We start from the raw sequence: 14,442 nt of genomic DNA on the forward strand, positions 1-14,442 counted from the left end.
TTAGTTTGTTTCTAACTTAAGGAACCTGTAATTTTTTCAGAAAAAGTCAGACTCATCTATTGGTTCTAATCAATGCCAGCAAACCACATAAATGTCCTTAAAGGTGGCATAATGAAAATATTCAGCTTGGACATTGACCAAAAAGAACTTTTTTGCCTAAGGTACATATTTTTAAAATTTGATCATTTAAGGATTCTGACAATTTATTTTGTGATGAATGAGTATTTTTATTTTTTTGGGTTTTTTTATTTAAAAATCTGTTTAATGTTTATTTTTGAGAGAGAGAGAGAGAAGAGCTCGAGTGAGAGACGGGCAAAGAGAGAGAGACAGACAGACACAGAATCTGAAGCAGTCTCCAGGCTCTGAGCTGTCAGCACAGAGCCTGACACAGGGCTTGAACTCACGAACCATGAGATCATGACCTGAGCCGAAGTTGGATGCTTAGCCAACTGAGCCACCCAGGCGCCCCTGAATGAGTATTTTTATAGTGTCCTTGTTAGAAGGGTGAAGTGGCCTCTGTTTCCCTTCTCCCCACTGTCTTCTCCCCCACAGCATAGAGAAAAATGTCAACCCCAGAACAAACGTTTTTGGCCTCATAAGGTTTTTATCCTGTCATCCTCCCTGCTTCTCTTCTCCCCCACCCCTGACTTTCCTTTGTAAAAGAGAGTCTGGGACATGCTAGTTCAGTCATCCCTTTTCTAGAAGATGTGGCTTAGAGAGTGGAGGGGCAGGAGCTCTGGTGCGGGGATGAGCGTGGAATGCGGGCCAGGCTGCCCAGGGTTCCCTCCTGTGGCTCTGTACCAGGCTCAGGGCTGGCAGTTAGCTGGAGAGAGGCGAGGTCACGTGGCAGGTAGATTCCTTGTCGGTCACGTGGCAGGTAGATTCCTTGTCTTTTACAGAAAATACTGAGGTATTCTGGAAAGGCTTGGGAGGAGGAATGGAGGCAAGCAATAGGGTCCTTGATTCCACAAACACATGGCCTTTCTCTTCCCAATTGTGTTAGCCCTTAGGGCTCTGTGAATTTGGAAGGCCCTCAGTGGCGGTTATTATTTTGGTTTCCCATTTCCTTTTACATGAAAGAATTTCCTAACATGTTTAGCTTGGTGACATCTTTGAGATTTAGGATTTTATGACAAACAAATCTAGTGATTAGAAGGGTTTAAAAAGATAGACTCCTGGAATATTCTATCTAGAGGACAACTAGAAATCACCCAGTTCTACATTTTCTTTATAAAGATAGTAAGACAAATGAAAGCTGGAGGGGTTGGGTACTTTGCTAAAGCGTTCATACCGCAAGGCTAGGACAGAGCTGAGACCGGATCCCGGAGATCCTGACTTGAGTCTATGAAGGGCTGCTTCTTCTATTCCAGAGCCCTATAAGCGTGTAAATTCCTCTCCAACTGGTAGATTAGATGGCTCTACTGTAGATGTTTCAGGTGTTTTTGAATAGAGACATTTAAATAGCCTTTTCTGGGATTTAAAAACCTTTATATGTCTAATTTAAATTTTTTGCTTTGGTCATCTTCTTTCTCTGTCAATGAAACACTTGAATATAGCAATTTTTAACTGTTCTGCCTGCCCTTTAAGTAAAATCCAAAATGTTTGCAAAATTTTAGCATAAATTTATAACGTAGACTTGATATTAGGTCCCTTAGATTTGAGAAATGACATGGTACTATTTTTCAGATTAATGTGTTTTACCTGTTTACCTTATTTTGCTTTGCCCCTTAATGAAGTTAATTTAGTTATCATAGGTAGCACTCAGTTAATATCAAATTCTGCTCTTTAAAAGCATGTTTATTGCATAGAAAAATCAGAGCATATAACCTTTTCTTTGGAGTTTTAGGTATGATGCCTGCTAAAGAATAAGGAAGCTTTTCCAGAAAGCATACAATAAACTATAGGTTTTTTGTTAAGTCAAGCCTAATCAAGAAATGACCTTGAGGGAGTGGCCAACAATAGCCCTCGGATACTGAGGAGTTAAGCAAACCTGAATTCCAGGTTTTGGAGATACCAGATGGTGTGGTGGGGGAAGGGGGATGGTGGTAAACAACAGGATGTCAAAAGGAAGTAAGAAATAGTTTTGTATGCATTTTTTGAACTTCTTCTCTCTTCTCTAGTTGCAGCATGGCCAGTTAGCTTGGCGAAATATCTAGTCTCCCCTGGGGAGCTGGATATAGTGCCAAGATGTGGCCTTTGGGACATAGATAATGCCCTTTTAATGATACTTGAAATTAATTCCTTTAGTGTAATCCTCTAGCAAAGAAATGAGAAAATTGAATTTGTAAAGCTTCGTTTTGCCCAGAGATTTTGGAGTAGAAAAGGGCCGTACATTTGTGAATAGATGCTTAAGTAGGTGACGGAAATAAAATATCATTTGAGCAAACTGTCCTATACCAGAAAGTCTCAGGCACCAAAATAGCTTGGCAGGTTGCAAGATAATGTTCACTTCAAGGCTTTATCCTCAACAAATTAAAACTAGAACAGTTGACATAATAGAAAGGGATACTGTGTCCTTGGTACTCTTGTTTCTGAACTGCATTATTATAAAATGTGTCTGTCAGTAAATCATACAGAGAATGTGGTACCCTGTTAAATAGCTGTCAACTCTTCTATTTTCAAGTTCTTGTATGATTCTCAAGTAATTCTGAACCTGTTTGAGAAGTGATATTGGTTTCTTTTTTAGCAAAAGTATGTTCCTTTAGCAATACTTGTGTTCTGAGGCTTCTGGTTACATTTTTAGCCAAGAAAGCATTTCTCAAATAATGGGTCTGATCTTATAAATTGTGACTGTTAGAGTGCTTTTTTTTTTTTTTTTTAGGAATTACAGGTAGGTGGGATCTGTTAATGAAATTATCATGTGCTCTGTGTATCTTTAGTAAATATCAGAGAGAGTTAGTATCACCCAGTGTCAATATGTTGTATGAAAAGACTGACCACGCTCTGGAATAAGCAATCAGTTCCCGTCCCAACAGGGACATCTTTTAGAAAAACGAACAGGTGGTGTTATGTGGCTACAAGTTTTAAGATGATTCTTTAACACAGATCTCAGAAAGTGGATTTTGATAACAACATACAGTTGTCTCTCACACTGGCTGCACTCTCCATTGGACTGTGGTGGACATTTGATAGATCTAGAAGTGGTTTTGGCCTTGGAGTAGGAATCGCTTTCTTGGCAACCTTGGTCACTCAACTGCTAGTCTATAATGGTGTTTATCAGTAAGTATTCTTTTTGGTGCTTGTTTCCTAAAATAAATGACAAATGATTTCAGAATTGAGCTTTTAAAATTGGGTTAGCCACTTTACAGAGTAACAGCTTATTTCCATTAATAAGTGTCATTGTACTTCCTCGGTGGGTTGTTAAAAACATTTCTATTATTCTAGATATACATCTCCAGATTTTCTCTATGTTCGCTCTTGGTTACCGTGTATATTTTTTGCTGGAGGCATAACAATGGGAAACATTGGTCGACAACTGGCAATGGTAAGCTGATGCTTATTTCATCTGTTATTGAGATGAGAGACAGGTCTTCTCCAAACCAAGCATACTAGAAGTCAGAGGAACCACTGGACAGAAAAACTAAAATGTGTTACGGATAAGGTGCTATGACTTATCCTCTAATTTTAAAAAACTAATCTATAGGTTTCTACTCCATCAAAGAGACAATTTTAAAGGTGAAAAGAGACATGACTAGTGACTGTGTTGCTTCAGTAGTTATCAATTAGGACCATCTCTGGCAAATCAAGGTGTTTGATCATTTTAGTTAAAAAGAAAAAGGACACTGTCGATAACCCCAGTCATAGATGGCAAGGGTCAGACAGAAGCATTCAAGGGCCACAGCAGTTTCATGAATAAGTGCTGTCACTTTTATCGTTGTAGCCAGCTAGGCGAATTGAATGGCTTATGTTACTGTCGTTTTAATAATCTAGCCACCCAGTTATCTTAAGCCTCCTACTTTCCTTTATTTTGAATTGTGGGTGTACATCTATAGCTGTACTTTTAAAATAACGGTTTTGACCAGAAGATTTTGCTAATGTAACAGATTTTTTCCTTGAAATTGTAAAGCTATTTGAGAAAATATTATCTGAATTCACTGTATCAGTCCTGTCATTAAGTTCATGACCTTTCCTTTGCTGATTCACCTTACTGAGCACTCAAAGAAACCCATTCTGCTTCCTTTCATGTTGTAAGATTGATCTGAATCATACTGTTGTTATTTGCTTGAAATGCAGTAACCTTGTCTTTTGCCTGCATTTTCTATGTCTCCTTTCACTTCTAGACTGTGAACTTTCTTTTTCCCTATCACATTTGTCATTTAATTCAAATCATCGCATAACTCTCAGATTCTTTGACAAATAAAGTGGGCATGTGTTAATAAAGTATTAATTTTTAGTTTATATGGAAATTGGTATCCCAAATAAACCTTAATCTGTTAACCTTTTAACCTTTTAATTTTTACAGTATGAATGTAAAGTTATCGCAGAAAAATCTCATCAGGAATGAAGAAGGCAAAAATATATCTTTTGTACAGAAAAACAAGCTGAAAAGGGCATGATAGCTATACCAACAAAACGTCAGACTGTAAAATTGCTAGGATGCAGTTTTCCCCTTGATTGGTGTATAGGTGTGTGTGTGTGTGTGTGTGTATGTGTGTGTGTAAGTGTGTGTGTGTGTGTATGTGTGTGTGTGTATATATATGCATATGTATATACACATATATATGTATATATACACATGTATATACACATATATATGTATATATACACAAGTATATACGTGTATATATACATATATATGTATATATTTACACACACATACATACACACATATGCTCGTATGCATATACATGCACATACGCATATATTACTGCAATCTGTGATTGCTTCATCTGTAAATCAGTTACAAACCTTTATGTATTTGACTTAAATAACTATAAAATATATATGCACTACATTAAAAACATGTTCATTAATAGATGAAATTTTTAAATTAATTTTTTAAACATACCATATATTGTATCACAATGTTGATGTGCCAAAATATTCTGTTATTGTCATGCAGAGTATAAGAATGCTTGAACTGTTAATAAACTTAGTGAAATAAAATAGGAGGAAAGCCAAAAAAAAAAGAAAAACAAAAATGGAAAGCTGGCATATTCTCTTTTGCTTACTGTTGTGCCTTTTTATTTTTCTAATCACAGCAGTATGAGCTATGGGTGCCCTAATGTGTGGTTAGTTTCTATTTTAATGTTGTCTCAGAGAGCTTTGGGTGTTTTAATTTATAATGAAAATGAACGTCTGTAGAACATTTTCAAACCTGCATTACTGGAGAGAGTCCAAAAAAGGAATTACACTGGAGGTAAAAGTGTTGAGCAGGAGAGGTTATCAGCATTAAATTGTTTTAAGTCTAATCTGCGAGACTATATATAATTAAAAGAAGGTACCATTGGGAAATTTAGCTGGAATGAATGTGTTTTAGAAATACAAAAATGACCTTTTACAGTGCCACAAAGTGTTAAATGATATTGTCATTTGTGATACAGAATCCCATTCCTTTTGCACATGGAACACACAAAAAACCCCAAACCGATCAAAATGAAGTTTCTAATTCTCCTGGGTTCTGTAATCTGTTGGGCTCTGTAAAGCAAACCACATTAGCCAGGCTGGGTCATGTGACTGATTATCATTGGAATGGCATCTGGGGAATGGATGAGCACATCACTTTTTAGGTATTCATATGCCCATTAGTGAGTAGTTTAAGCCTGTTTAAGAATGTACTGAGATGGCATATTGTGCATGTTAAAGATCTTGATAACAGTTTTGTGCATACATATCCTTCTAACACCTGGAACCATGTAAATGTGGTTTAAACATATTTTTAGTTAAATTTTTCCCAGTTTTTATTGATGGCAGTTGTCTGATACAAAAGGATGGAGCTTTCTGCTTACTGTGTGTGTGTGTGTGTGTGTGTGTGTGTGTGTGTGTGTGTGTGCGCGCGCGCACTGCGTTGAGTGAGAGAGAGGATGTACATGTAAAAATGTATGTGCATGTGCCCATGCTCTCATAATACGTCAACTAGATATCTTGTAATTTTTGGTTTTAAAACCATTGCTATCAGTCTGAGATCTTGTATGCCAAACTTTAATCTGCTTTTACGTTTTAAGGCTGAAAGTGAGAAAATCCTAAAAGGATTTCATATTGAATATATGTACACAATCTTAACTATAGTGGTGGTAAACATACTACTATAATTTATTATTCTATCTTCCAGATAATGTTATTCATTTAGAACAAATAAGGTATATTTTTAGAATCAACTTTGTAAGCACTATAAATCTTTAATAAGTTATAAGGTCTATGATGTGTTTACTTTGAAAATTGCTGTTAAAAGCAAGATGTATTAAATATATAATTATCATCTTGGTTAAGAGTCTTTTTTTCTTCCCTGTGGTAAATCTTAGAATCTAATACGGATGATTAATTTAATAAAATTAACATGTATGGTTGAATTTGCTAAGAAATAATGAAAGGAAACCAAGTCGAGTGTTATAGGAACTGAATGATTATCATTTTGGAATTCTTAAATTATTTTTAGATCATCTAGAAAACAAGATATTGATGGCAAAAATAAAATTGTTTTGATATTTTGATAAGTATGTGAATATATTACATCTTTTTTTTGCAATGAAAGAAAGTGGTAAATATCTTTTAACATTGCTACATTGTCATTGCTTCCTTTTATTAAAGTTCTGGAAATTGAATGCTTGAAAACTGAGACTAAATTCTGCAAAAGCACAAGAAAACAGTTAACTAGCCAGAATCCTGCTAATACTTTTGTTATAAATGTATTTCTTTGCATGGAGCGATTTTACCTTTATTAAGGTCACTGGAACCTCTCAGTGGTGCATACATTCACACATCTTGTATTTTCTAGGTGGAATCCAGACTTGGTCAGTATTAAATACCTCTCTGATCTTGGCTCACAGTGGAGTACAGCTGACCCTTGAAACAATGTGGGGGGTAGGGGTGCTACCCGCACCCAGTCGAAAATCCGTGTATAATTTTTGACTCCCCAAAACTTAACTACTCATAGCCTTACCAATAACATAAATAGTTGGTATCATATACTGTATTCTTGTAATAAAGATAGAGAAAATAAAATGTTCTTAAGAAAATCATAAGGAAGAAGAAATGCATTTATAGTACTGTACTCTGTTTATCAAAAAACAATGCATGTGTAGGTGGACCCGTGCAGCTCAAATCCACGTTGTTGAAGAATCAAACTGTGTATTCTTCAGAAGGTAGTTCTTCCAGTGATGGTCTGTGTGTAGCAGAGTCCTAGCTTTGTGCATCTGGAAGAGTCTGCTCTTTTCTCCCAGAACATCTTATCAGGCCTTAGAAGTCTAGGTTCCTGGTTTCCCGCTGCTCCCATCATGCTGAAGACTTTTAACTCATTGTTTATGCACTTTGAATCTGTGCGCTCAACATCTTCAGTTCCGGAAACATTTTAAATCTGGCTGCCTATTGGAATTATATGGAAATTTGTAAAGAATGCTAATGCCTGGCTTCCACCTTTGGAGACTCTAAAATCTTTGGCCTGTGGTATGCCCCGCACTTTAGGATCTTCACAAATTCTGTAGGCGGTTTTAATGTGCAGCCCAGATTGCCACTCATTGGTGTGGATTCGTGTGAGATGAAGAGCATGTTTGAGGTCAGAGAGGTATTGTAACTTGGGGAACAAAGAGCAAGGGAAACATTGGCATACATTTTGGACTAGGTCATCTGAACTTGATGACGTGAGCGTGGAGGTGAAGGAAGAGGAAGTGTGATTTAATGTTTATTCTTTGGAAATCTAGGTGGATGGCATTTCTGTAAAGCAAAGAGGAATATAGGGAAGCAGATGAGTGAGTAAAGTTAGTGAGTCTAGTTTGATAAGTTGAGGTCCAGGTGTGTCGGGGACGTCTGGTAAAGATGTGTCATAAGCAGTCAGATAGTTGAGTCTGGGTTATCGGATGTAAATGGGGGAGGTCATTGTTGGCATATGTCCATGGTCCTTGAAGCTGTGGGCATGGGTGTGATCCCCTAGGGAGCATGTTACCGTGAAGGGAGACAGATCCGAGGCATGCTGGCATGTTAGCAGAGGGGTTGGAGGAGGTGGGGAGGGTGTTGTCACAAGTGGGAGGAGAAAGAGAAGAGTGATGTGGTTCAAGCCAGAGCAGAAGGCAGTTCCAGACAGGAGAGCTGGTAGTGTGAAGTGCAGTTGGAAGGAATAACCAACCTTAGAGATAAAGGAGATGTATGGTTTATGTTGAAAAGTGCTTTTCTTTTTGTGTTTTTTAATGTTTATTTATTTCTGAGACACAGAGAGACAGAGCATGAGTTGGGGAGGAGCAGAGAGACAGGGGGGACACAGAATCCGAAGCAGGCTCCAGGCTCTGAGCTGTCAGCACAGAGCCTGACGCGGGGCTCGAACTCACAAACTGACTGAGCCACCCCGGCGCCCCGAAAAATGCTTTTCTTAACGTGTTGTATCTTCACATTTAAAATATTTCATTGTATACTAATAGCTCTCAAAAGATATTTGGGAAACGCCTGATCATATACTAAGCCATTTATTATGAGCGAGGGGAGCTGAGGTGAGCTAGAGGACTTTGAAAGATGGTGGAGGTTTGGACAGCTTCTATGAAGAATGGACACAGGGACTGACAAGAGATGAAGAAAGAATTTCTAGACGGTTTTGAGTCCATCAAGGACTCAAGTGAGGCCCCAGATGAGACACTTGACATGGAGCCAACAGTCAACTTGGTTATGCCGTGTCTGGGGGCTCAGTAGCCCAGCAGTTAGGGCAGTTGTGATGGCAGAGATTGATTCTAGTTAGGAATTTGTTGGAAGACGTGGCATAACGGCCATGTGAGAAATTAATGGAGGCTCCTGACAAAAGATCAGGAGTCTTGCTTGGGATCCAGGCAAATTGGAGAAGGAAGTTGAACCAGCAGTGCTGACCTGACAGTGTGAAAGAATCAGGTAAGCTACAAGGACTGCACATCTTGAGGTAAAAAACGTTTTTTCTAAGAAGGGTCATAGGCTTAGAGTTTGTAGTCAGCAGTTTAGCGGAACGTTTCCAACTCTTGAGGTCCAGGGTGCGATGTAAACAACTTCGTTTACATAGTTCCCTGAAGTGGGTGGAGAAGCACAGCAGCGGAGTGGAGACCCAAGGCCTGGGTGACCAGCTGTTAACAGTGGTGTTGGTGTTACCTGGAAAAATCTCAGAGGTGAGGTGGAAAGAAAGATCTGATCTGTAGTCCTCCTGACCATTTGAATGAAATACTTATCCAGCTGCCTTGATTGTATTGGGATTTTAATTAGAGTCCTTTCTCCCTTGTTTTATTGATTTATTTTTAGTTTGTTTTTTTTTCCATCATCCTACATATTCTGATGTAGAGGAGTAGGTCTTTTTCTATTAATCCTGTTCAATCAGAGACATCTCCTCTTTAATTCTGGGCTATTTTTTTTTTTTGTCTTTGCTCTTATTATTCTTTTGTTCTCTATTCTTCTCAAATTCCTCCATTTAAGAGATCTTTGACCTTTTGTTTCTGTTTTCTGTGTACCCTTTAGCTTTTCTCTGCTGTGCTACACTCTAGAAGAATTAACTGGATCTTCTAGCTCAGTGAGTTGCTCTTCAGCTGTATCATTCAGCGTTCAGCCATCACTAGGCTTTTACTTTCAGTGGTCACAGTTTTAATTTCAAAGCTATTTATGTGTGTATGTATGTATGTATTTATGTGGAAATGCGTTGCCATTCTTATATTTTTCTTGTATTTTTTGAGGCTAGTAATTATTCTTCTTTTAAAGTTCTAAACGCAGGGCACCTGGGTGATGCAGTTGGTTAAGCATCCGACTTCGGCTCTGGTCATGATCTCACAGTTCGTGCGTTTGTGCCCCACGTCAGACTCAGTGCTGACAGCTCAGAGCCTGGAGCCTGCTTCAGATTCTGTACCTGCCTCTCTTGCTGCCCTTCCCCCACTCACGTGCTGTCTCTGTCTCTCAGAAATAAATAAGCATTAAAAAAAAATTTTTTTTTTTAAAGTTCTAAACTCTTCTACAGAGCCATTGCAGGGGAAGGCAGGATGAGCCTGTATCACCAGCCTGTCTCTGGATGTGGGTGCTCCCTTGTTTGGCTTGGGTGGACTGCCATGCCTCTCCACTCCTACCACTTTCACCTGGGGGCAGATACTGTGTTGTCTCTGCCCCGTCCAAGGTGGGCGAGTAGACATATAGTTGGCCAGGTGGCTGCTTCCACAATAGCCTGCTTGAATGCATCAGGTCAGTTACTCTTGGTGTTTCCGTCTCAGAGCATCAGCCACCTCTGAGCTTAGAATCTCTGATTTCATGTTTATAGCAAGTCCCCTCCTTTCATGTTCGGAACTGTGTTTTCTCTCCATCTCTCTGCTCTGGATTGTTTTCTCACTTCGAGGAGTTCCTTGTAGTGTTTGGTCCACGAAGGATATGGTCTTACTTGACAATATAGTTATGGATTCCTTTTCTTTTTAATTTTTGTTGTTATTTCTATGGATTGGGGGTAGGAGGGAGAAGCTATGGCTTCAGGGGTCTGCTGCCCTGATTCAGCTTTCTCCACTTCCTTTTTATACCGTGAGATCATGCCATCTGCCTGTTCATTTGTCTTTACAGGCCGAAAACTCAATTTAGTTAGGAGCTGAGATAAATAGGTTAAGTCGGTGGTTTCTTGTTTGGCCTCAATAAAAATTGAGGTACGGAGAGTATTTTCCCTTTCGAAATACATTCAGTTCATAGGGTTCATTGTGCCAGAGAGTATGAGTATCCTAGTGTCTGTTCCTTTATGCCTCCCTTCTCTTTACCACTGATGAAATCTGTGAAACCTGTCATCTTTCTTTGTGATTTACAAGACAGACTTTTCCAGGGTATGTCAACTGTTCCGAAGACAATGTTGTTAAGTATCAGATTTGGCAGATCAGATAGATAATGATGTGCCTGGGAAAGAATGGGCTATTGATGAGTCTCGTGTCAAAACTGATTGCCATATATGGGCAATTTTTCCCTTTCACCGTTTCCCCGGCTGTGGTCTGTGTGAGGATTTCATGAACAAGGGGCAGTTTTGATTCCACATCAGAACTGTGCTCTAGTGTGACTGCCCCCTTGTCTTCTGCTTTTTTATGGCAGGATTTGCAACTGCTAATCTTCCTGTAGCTTCCCCAAAGGTGGGCGTTAGTAGGAATGAGCACGTAGGAAATATACTGCCATTGAAAAAGAGCCCTTTTTTATTACCGTTCAGAAAACAAATTCACTCAGCACTACTGTTTCCGTAAGATTGTTGCGTTTGCAAGATCTCTTTTTTAGAAACACTTTTTGAGGAAACTTGTACAGAATGATCACGGACCAATTCATTGTGATGAGCAATTGAGTAGACAAAGGAAAGAAAGAACCCAAGTGCTGAATCTGTTTGCTTTAGAAGAAAAGTTTCTAAAATGCATTCCCTGGGAATTTCTGCCACTGAATGAAACTCATTTCTATTCCCTTTATAGTCATCACATGTCACTCCTAGACCTTCTGGGAATGTCTACCCAACCAAAGTATGACAGTGGCAGTTCTGTTTTGAAACAGTCCTTTCTGCGTTTACAAAAGCCTGAGATTTTCCAGCAGGACGTTACAGAAAGACAAAGTGCTACCCCATCATTTTAGGATCAGCTGGATACGGCTGCTGCGCGTAGTCTGCGCATTGGCCCAGGGAGCCCGTGGCCTGACAATTTGAAGATGAAGCTTAAAGATGTTTGTAAAGACAAATCTTTGTGGAATTTCCTGTGCCTCAGACCTAGTGTGTGTCAGTGTCATGCCTGTCTAAGAGAAAGCGGGTCAGTATACATCAAAGCAGATCTTTCCAGAATGTATGTAAAATTCATAATAAGGTTGAGTCAGGTTCAGCTTTTCTTCCAGAAAGAATAAATCAGCGACCCTTAAATGTTCGATAGTATTAGTTCTGGTTCTGGCTCCAACTAACTGTAAAGGGGCTGGGATGTGTAATCCCTCTCCCTGGGGGACAGGACAACGAGATACCGGTGATCAGTGGTAGTGTCAGCCACGGTTGGCGTAAGGCCTTCTGTAGCACTTTCTGCCCGCTAGCATATTTTCCCTCCTAAGTGATTCATAGTGAACACGACTATGAGAAAATAAAATACTTTTTGGTGGTCAAATTAAAATTATAGTCTTTAAGACACGTAGCATAAAAACTTAGTATCCAAGTTCTAGAATGGTGGGAAAGAAGGAAGGGGCTCACTTTTGCCTTTTCCTACCATCTAAGAGAAGAAGTGAGGGGGAGGAAATGAATCAGGCTTTTGCTTTGTGCCTCCTATGAACATCCCCACCACACCCCTCCAGATATGGACTGTTTCATAGCTTCCAATGTCCAGGTTTTTCTTTCCTTTTTTTTTTTTTTTTTTTTTTTTTTTTAATTTATTTTTGAGACCAGGCAGAGAGAAAGAGAGACAGAGAATCCCAAGCAGGCTCTGTGCTGACAGCACAGAGACCGATGCGGGCCTCGAACTCACACACCTGTGAGAGAGACCATGACCTGAGCCAAAATCAGGAGTTGGGACACTTAACCGACTGAGCCACCCAGGCACCTCATTGTCCATGTTATTCTGAAAGGCAGAACAGGGTTTCAAACTCTGGTCTGACTTGGCTCTAGTGACCAAGGGTTCCTCTCATCACCACGCTGTGCTGTCCCTGCCAGTCCCTGCAAGTGGTTTCCATGTGTATTTCCAACAGATTTCTAAGGCCATCCCTTAGAGGGAGTGGCTTGGCGCAGTGGGCGTTGCTAACTCAGATGCACCCTCCACTTCACGGACATACCTTATGTTTAATATGCCACTCCACCCTGGAACCTGGGTTATTTTAGAAAGCCAGTGTAAGCATTCTGAGAGAGCCTCACGGCTTCTGCCCTTCATGATTGCTTTAGACATGGGCCTTGACCCTCTCTTGATAATAGATGTTCTACCGCGGCCTCCACAGGCACCATCCCATGTGGAAATCTGACAGAATGGAAAGGAGATAAATTTTTTTAAACAGGTTTTGACTTCTGACCTTTTAAAAAGTTCAGGCTGGGAGAAGTCTGTGTGAATTATTATGCTTGGTGGTATCGTTTTTGATGCGCCCCATAATACCGGAGAACTGGTGTTGGGGGATCTGTGCAGATGGGTTGTATAGATGATACCTTCTGTGAGAATAAGGACGTGATATTAACCCACTGGTCAGGAAAGGACATGATATTAACCCCACTGGTCTGAAGGGTGGGGACACGTGTAGGGGTGAGGTGTGAAGGAAGGGTCAAACTCAGCTCAAGGAGGGGAGGGCATTTCTCCTTGGCATGGGATGGACAAGAAAACAACATGGACAGACAGGTGACTCTACTCTGAAGAATCCAAAGTCCAGTCTGGAAGTAGTGAGGATGACAGAGGAAATGATGGCAGGTGGGACATGAAACATGGGGACACACTTCTCTTTTGGGGTTTAAATGACCCCTGTAAAGCCTGCAAGCAGGGCATAGCTTCTTGGGAAGGGTCCACAGCTGCCTGTGGGAATCATATCCTGAGGCTTACACATCGAGACTATACTGTCTCCCACTGTTCACGGCATCGCCTTTATTTATAAAGCACCATAACTGTCAGACTTTTTTGAAAAAGGATGTTCTGAGGCTGATCAAGGTGTGATCCTGAGGTTTGGCAGGGTGAATCAGGGAAAGAGCCAGTCTTGGGAATCCGGCAAACCCAGGCTTGAACGCTGCATGAGTTCCTTATTGACCGGGACCCTGGGCGAGTCCCCCAAGCTTTCTAAACTTCCATCTTCTCATCTCTGAAATGGAGGTACACTACCATTTTCCTTTGGGGCCTGGTAACATCAAATGCAATAATATGTAAACAGGCATTCGGTTACATAAATGTTCCTTTTTCCTCGGTTCCCACTTCAAAGTACAGGTACTGAGCCAACACATTAGCACTTCCTTTGCATTTAGATACTCTCCTAATGTTTCTGTCAAAATGAAAGGATATGTAATGCCCAAATCCACTATGCCCACCCACCATCCACCGCCCAGAGCTTCACTCAGCAGGTTGCTTACAGGCCCCAGGCAGGAAAGTGGGGCAGAAGAGTGGCTAGTTGTTACTATACTGAGTAATTGATTGTTGGGTTGGAGGTTTGGCCAGGTTAGGCTAGGAATGTCTTCCAGGGATGGAAGCTCAGACGAGGTGCCACAGGATGGCGTGAGGACACCAGAGGGAAGGAAGGATGTGGGAAGTAAGAGATAGGTTTTGTCAGCATCTTATTTTTGCCTAGAGATGATGGCTCTGTCCTCATACTTTACAGTGTCACCGCTGTGAGACTGCAGTTTCCCGAAGAAGGAGTTACATTTTA

At 40.2% G+C, this 14,442-nt stretch overlaps 1 protein-coding gene across 2 annotated transcripts in view; it reads left to right on the forward strand.

The window, feature by feature from the left end:
- INSIG2 (insulin induced gene 2) overlaps nt 1–14,442 on the forward strand; it is a 56,285-nt gene that overhangs the window by 13,963 nt on the left and 27,880 nt on the right. Inside the window, exons 4-6 of one of the 2 annotated variants that reach the window (XM_019469330.2) lie at nt 3,053–3,219; nt 3,385–3,484; nt 4,463–6,653. In XM_019469330.2, the coding sequence (XP_019324875.1) occupies nt 3,053–3,219; nt 3,385–3,484; nt 4,463–4,504 (309 nt within the window). In that variant the 3' untranslated portion in view covers nt 4,505–6,653. Of the gene's footprint in view, nt 1–3,052; nt 3,220–3,384; nt 3,485–4,462; nt 6,654–14,442 lie in introns of those variants that run through there. The other variant, XM_053909537.1, reaches the window with a different exon arrangement.

The sequence above is a fragment of the Panthera pardus genome, unplaced genomic scaffold (assembly GCF_024362965.1).
Source record: "Panthera pardus isolate Hobbes unplaced genomic scaffold, ASM2436296v1 HiC_scaffold_10, whole genome shotgun sequence".
NCBI lineage: Eukaryota > Metazoa > Chordata > Mammalia > Carnivora > Felidae > Panthera > Panthera pardus.